The sequence below is a fragment of the Ruditapes philippinarum genome, unplaced genomic scaffold (assembly GCF_026571515.1).
Source record: "Ruditapes philippinarum isolate M1 unplaced genomic scaffold, ASM2657151v2 ctg8973_1_1_1_1, whole genome shotgun sequence".
Classification (NCBI taxonomy): Eukaryota; Metazoa; Mollusca; class Bivalvia; order Venerida; family Veneridae; genus Ruditapes; species Ruditapes philippinarum.
In genome coordinates, this window is record NW_026862951.1 from 55,192 (window position 1) to 62,627 (window position 7,436).

At 33.9% G+C, this 7,436-nt stretch overlaps 1 protein-coding gene across 1 annotated transcript; it reads right to left on the reverse strand.

Moving 5' to 3' along the window:
- Positions 1-5,476: 5,476 nt before the first annotated feature.
- LOC132720718 (protein wech-like) lies at positions 5,477-6,295 on the reverse strand. Its single transcript, XM_060704903.1, has one exon. The coding sequence runs from the start codon at positions 6,293-6,295 to the stop codon at positions 5,477-5,479; it is 819 nt and encodes a 272-aa protein (XP_060560886.1).
- Between the last annotated feature and the right edge of the window lie 1,141 nt (positions 6,296-7,436).

Here is a 7,436-nt window from a genome sequence, read left to right on the forward strand (position 1 = left end):
TTTTCTTTTTTTTTTTTTTTTTTTTTTTTTTTTTTGTTTGTTTTTTTTTTATTTGGAGAATTTTCCACAAAATCATGTGGTCATACAAGCTTCTTTCAAGAGACGGCACGCTGTCTAATATTAATGTGTTACATGATTAATATTGGACTTACACATTAATATTGGACACCTACCTGTACTGTATTAAAAATACAGTACGGTCAGAACAAAGGAATGGCGTCATAGTAGTAATTTAAATACCAATAAAATAGTTTCAGCACGTATATATTATATTCAAAGATGACCGATCTTCGTTTTTTGTCTCTCATCTCCTGCATTGTCCTTTTGAAATAATAAAATAAGTTGTCCAATATGAAGCATATTTGTTTGTGGTGAATGAAAGATGTTTGAAATTTTACCTGCTGACAAAATTAAAAGGTTTTTAATTCACACCCTCTTGTACTGTGATGAAACTTTAATTTCATAAATTCACGATCTCAAAATCACGAATTCAACATCATTATTTTTTTTTCAAGAATTCGAATAGTTGAAAATCTTGAATTTGTAAAGTTGATATAGTGAAACTCAAAACGTAAAGTCGTGAAGTTAATTTTATGAAGTTGAAATCATAAATTCGTGATGCTGAAATCGTGAATTTGTTAATTCAAGTAGCAATTAATTGCACTTTAAGCATTGTTTGACAATATTGATCATTTGAAAATCATTCTGAATAGAAAATACGATTGATTGATTGATTGATTTGATCTAAGTATAGGTTAGAGTGCATATTGGGTGTTCTTCGTAAATAAGAAAGCTAAAAAGGAGCGGAGCTTGCGAAGCGACTGTAGCTTTCTTATTTACGAAGAAATCCAATATGCACTCTAACCGGCTTAGTGCTCCGCCCATTTTTTCCGCCCAACACACCGCGTGACGTCACACGATAGCCTAAATATGCAGTAACCATATTTGGAAGAGGTAGCGGTACACATTTTCGGGTCACGTGTTTTGCATAGCTTATTCCCGCATTCTGTCTAGGTAAATCAGACAATATCACGGTGCATGTATACCCTCTTTGCGAAATATTCTCAAACGGTACCCTCTTTGAACATACACAGGTCATTCTCTGCTAAAACAAACCAGCGATGGATAACAATGCAGTAAAAATTCATTGTAATAAGGAAAGGAGGTATGACACGTAGAAAAGATGTATTCCACGGAACACTAGAATGTTTTATTTATGTGCTGATTTGTCATGTGCCCGATTTTCATGTACTGCAACTTCACAATAAGCTACAAAAAGTCGACATGTATTGCCTCGCCCGTCACCTCGACATATTTTTCGGGCTGAAATGAACCTGTAGCTTGATTATATATGCATCATACATATTTATTATGTTCATATACATGTCATCTTCGGACAAATGGTAGTATATTGTCAAAAATAAATGTAAAATTAATAAAAACACCCTACTTTCGGTTTTGCAGCGGCACGGGCTGTAATATTTACATAAAAATTAAGAAATATTACATACATCCTTTTTTGGAATAAGTGAACTTTTTAAATGATACTGGTTCCGTAAGTAATAAAACATTTTTACTGTTATTTTGCCTGTTTTCATTTTCAATGAACCTCTTTTTAATTCTATGCCGTAGTGACGATATACATGTGCGTGTACGGAAAAAACATGATGCATAAATATTGATTAGTAGGAGTAAACTTCAAGATCTCTGCACATGCGTATATTTCACTTTAGCGCTCTTCGAAACTTAGCTCCGCCCACTTGCGTTTATAATATAAAACGTCCAGTTTATATAAAATCTGTTCTATTAAGATTTGAAACCTGAAAATTTGAAAAATCCTCGTCGGTGATTGGCTTAAAAACATTGGCGAGCACTAAAACGTGTTTAACATTTGTTTTAAAATCTGCATTTATATTACAATGTCACGATATACCAAGGGAATATATTTCTTACGTAACGCTTTTTTATGTTCTTCCCTTTTGAATATTTAAGGAAGGAAAATATATGATATTTAGATAAAGCAATGCAATCAAAATATAAAACACAAATACCATAACTCCGGATAGATATATTTATTCATCCTGATGAGCATGATATTAGATATATAATAAGACACAGTAAAATATATACATTTTCTAACATAACTTTCATGTAATGGCTAACAATGATTCTTTACATACAATGTATCTATTAAATTATGATATATTTTCTAATAGCGGCGTCAACTGAAGCTAAGAAACTTTATCTTTATTAATCCTGAATATGTTTAATTCATGAAATGGATTTGCCTTTATTAAGTTTGGTACAGCCCATTTGAAGTGTTTAAGATTTAATATTAGAATAGAAAAACACTGGTCAGACGGGTCGAATGTACATGCTGGCTTGGCTGTATACTGATGGCAAAAGCTAATCACTTTCAGGTCAGGCAGGATAAGATCACTCTCTAATAAGGCAGGAAGTGAGGGTTTAATGTATTAAAATAACGTAGTGACATGATATCACAAATATTTGAACAAAAAAATCTTCGGCAATTTGATATTTACAAACAAATGCATAATAGTACATTCAACATTCTGTGATGATTAAAAGAATAAGATAACTATGGTACAGAACATAACTACTTTACATGTAAGCCGTGCTAAACTAGAACTGCCACTGTTATGGCGTGAATACCCCCGCATACCACTTTGTCAGAATCAAAAGTTGCCATTTAGAGCTCAAGACAACCTTCCCTGCCAAATCTGAGTTACTAAGCCAGTGCATTGCTAAGCTATGTATTCTACATGCTTCAAATGTGAAAATGTCAAAATTAATACACTGCAGACAGGCATTCTTAAGCATTTGAGCAGACAAACTTATTATAGTCATTACAGTAAAAATCCCTGTGACTGGACCTTTGACACAGTCACCTAAAATCAATATGGGTCATCTACTAGTCATAAACAACTTCAATACCAAATATGAAGTATGTTGACAACAGCATTCTTAAGCAATTGAGCAGAAAAGCTTTTTTAGCCAAGGCCACTGTGACCTTGACCTTTGACCCTGTGAACTTAAAATCATGGTCAAAATCAACCTCCATGCCAAATATGGAGACTGTGGGTCAAAGGAATCTAAAGTTATTGGGCGGATAACTTTTTTGAAGTCAAGGCCCCTGTGACCTTGACCTTTGACCAAATGACCTAAAAGTCAAAAGGGGTCATTTATTAATCATGACTAACCTCCATGCCAAATATGAAGATTGTGGGTCAAAGGAATCTTAAGTTATTGGGCGGACAATTTTTTTATAGTCAAGGCCCCTTTGACCTTGACCTTGACCCAGTGACCTCAAAATCATTAGGGGTCATCTACTAATCCTGACTAACCTCCATGCCAAATATGAAGACTGTGGGTCAAAAGAATGTGAAGTTCTTGGGCGGACAAGTTTTTTTTAGTCAAGGTCCCTTTGAGCTTGACCTTTGACCAAGTAACCACAAAATCATTAGAGGTCATCTACTAATCCTGACTAACCTCCATGCCAAATATGAAGACTGTTGGTCAAAGGAATCTGAAGTTGTTGGGCGGTCAAGCTTTTTATAGTCAAGCCCCTGTGACCTTGACCTTTGACCTGGTGACCTCAAAATCAATAGGGATCATCTACTAATCATGACTAATCTAAATACAATGTACCAAATATGAAGACTGGGTCAAAGGAATCTTAAGTTTTTGAGCGGACAAGGAAAAACTGATGGACAGCCGGACGGGGAGACGTCCGGACGGACGACGTCCGGACGGACAAGCTGATTCCAGTATACCCACCTTACAACTTCGTTGTGCGGGGGTATAATAAAAAATGTGACACTTCAGAAACAATATTACAATAAAATTGCACGAAACTTGCAAACTCTGTTTGATTGAGTCGTCTGCAGGTGAAAAGTACAATCTGTCGATTAATAGATGACATTCAAATTAAACGCACGTGTGCTTAAAATGATATATATTAATATATAATTTGAAATCATTGGAATTATTAATATTAAATGGTTAACATGTTTCATCTGTCTGTCATAGCATACAATAAAGATCATGTAACACAATTTTTATGGCTTTATATCATATCATAAATATATTGCTCAAATTAAGATTTATCAATATTGTAAGTTCCAAAAAAAGTAAATAAAGGGAGGTAAATAGATAATTAGAAAGTCTAAGTAAAAATTTTCGAGAAGAAATGAATGCATATATTTTAATGATTACATATGATTTGCACAAATATTTGCAGTACATATTTTATATTTTGAAAATTGTTTTATAAGCATAAGTATATACATATATAAAATTTCAGTAAAGTGTTAACAACCTCAATTACAACTTACATGATCTTTAACTACATTTTTGTTAGCACACCTTTTCTCAGCATAATGTTTTATTTGAATGTTTTCTTTATGAACAGCTACTTCGATGCTAGAACGTAAGTATTATCCCATGATCCACCCATCATATGTAACCGATAAATTTTTGTTTCATTTTTTTAATAACTTTGCATGGGTGTGTTAATTCTAAGTGAAACAAATGATTGTGTTACTAACATGATATTTTGAATTTCTGCATTTTATTATTTCCAGGAGAGTTATTTGCAACAACAATGAATGATTTATCACGTGAGACACACATTGTCCATGGATATGTCATATCTAACTTGTACGATGATAATATCTGACCTGTTTGTGATATCTGTACAATACAGTTTGTTTTACCACAACACACCAGGATAGTATCAGAGGGACCAATTGTTACACCACGTGGTTCCTGTATCAGATTATCCTTCACTACGACTCTCGTGTCTGTCTTGATGTCATATATGTAGACAGTATGCTCGTATCTGTCTGTAATCACTACTTTGTCACTGCCCTTTATGTAAGTACAATCGCTGGAATCTATAGAATATGTCTTGTTTGGAAAGTGTACACTAAAATCACGCTCCTCTCCTGTCAATGATACAATACGAACAGGTCTTGGATCATCATAAGTCCCTACTACAAACTGTCTATCATCTTTCAAACATAAAGTGTGATATTTTGTTTTCACTTTACTTGTCCTTCTTGAAGTTATTTCATTACATTTACTAACATGTAGAAATTCGATATTCTTTACATTACCGCTTATCGCTACTTCCTCCTCAGATACTACAACAACAGATAATGGTGGGTAAGATAGCTGATATGATCCTACTTTCTCAAGCTTCTCATTGTACACTGAACATTTCTTGTTTTTGTTATCCACAGCCACCAGTCTACCATCAGGTAGAAAGTCTATGCCTGTAAACAACGGTTTCATTGATATCATCTCCCGTCTTCTTTAAATCAATAGCAGAAACTGGTGTTAACTTCATCGCCTTATTAACAGAATTAACATCTCCCTGACGAGTTGACTTTAATAATAATTGTCCTGGAACATATTCAGTAATTTGGCAATGGCGGCAGTTTTTAATATTTCGTCAAAATGAAAAGAAATGTGAACGGTCTCTGACTTTCTGACATTCCTCCTTGATGTTTCTGCAGAGATCATTGACGTTATTCTCCATTTTATGTTCTGCTATATATTTCTGCACTGGAGTTCCATTTTTGAAAATACTTTCAATCGTCTCTAAGCACGATGTCACATCAGCCAAATATTCCTCGTTTTGTTTTTGTTTCTTTGACAGATTTTCTAATGTTTCTCTCTGAAGAATTTCAGCTCTCTTGATGACGGAATCTTCTAAATCGTCAAATATTCCGATAACTTCATCTCGCATTCGTCTAATCTTTACATGTATTTCTTTTATATCTTGAGCAAGTTGATCTTTTGAAGAGCAAATAAGTGTTGCAACGCTCTCAGCAACTTCTTTAGCTGCTTTCAATTTGTCCCCTAAGGTAGAAATTGGTGAGGATATTTTTCCGGCAATCTTCTCAATTTCTACAACGCTGTGACATTTTCGGTGATTAACAATAGCACAAGTGCTGCAGCAAAGTTTCTTTTCATCTTCACAGAAGAATTCAAAAAGTTTTTGATGTTGATCACATAAATCTAAGTTCTCCTTTTCAAACAAAGTAGTTGAAGCATTAGCTTCTTTCACACTTACCAATTTATGATCTTTTAAGATGGCGAGCACGTTGTGTACATTTGAACAATCATTACATTGAAATTCATTACAAGTTGAACAAAACTTGTCAGCTACAGTTTGCTTATCCTTACTTAAACATGGTTGACACAAATGTTCCTTCACACGACCAGGAACTTCATCATCCTCTCCTATTTTACTTCCACTTTCCGCCATTTTGTGTAACGATTATGTTGTCCCTATTTTAGAATTTACATATATACATGTACATACATTTAAATCTTGAGGTCAATATTCAGCGACTTCACAAAGTTAGATATTTCATTTTTTTTTAAACTGATTTAACTAAATAAAAATGATCATGTAAGTCATAATATATTGTTCCGATCCAAACGTTAGCTGTCGAATGTTTACATACGTTAGCTGTCGAATGTTTACATTTCGTTGCTAAACACGTCAACTTTGGAACGCGGAAGTTAAATTTCCATGAAGTCGATCGCAACTACTCGGCCTTTTCCGTCAGTCTTCGGATAAGGATAAGGTTATTATAGATAATAGCCGTGACAGTTCCGAATGTGTTTGAATTATTGATTTTACATTATTCGGTCGTACCATTATGATATTATGGGTTGTGCACGGTGTCGTATTTCGTCCACAAAATTTCGTTAGTAAACACGCGATAATAATCGCCTCTAAAGGGTGAAATTTAGTACTTTATTTCGCATATCTTAAATTTCGCTAGCTTCTCATGCGATTATTATCGCCTTTTCCATAGACCAGGGATACTTATACTATTTCAACAATTTTAACTCAATAATGATCGTCTCATTTTTCGGATTTTATTATTTATTTATTATAGTCTCATCTGTGTACAGTTACATATTTTTCAACATAAAAGATAAGCATTACATTGTACATAGTCATTCTTTCAGTACAATTACAAGAGACTTAAGATATTTTACATACATGTATTTTACAATGAAAACTATATTATGTCATGTTATGGGCATATATATGTGTATATTTGAAATACATACACATATATGAGACGCGTCACGACAAAACCAACATAGTGCGTTTGCGACCAGCATTGATCCAGACCAGATGCGCATGCGAAAAGTTGATCAGATCGCTGTTGCTATATTTTTTCTACTTGTATAGGGGTAAGGGAACGCAGGGACCTGATGTGCAGGTTTCTGGATAAATGTGGTCACAAAACATTTTTTTGGGTTTTCGTGACGCGCTAAATATATATGAAGTCGTACACATTAAAAAAATTTTTAAACATCACATGATATCAACTGTAAAATCTGCCAACAGCAATATCTTTAATAAAAGCTTACTATTAAAAGGTAAA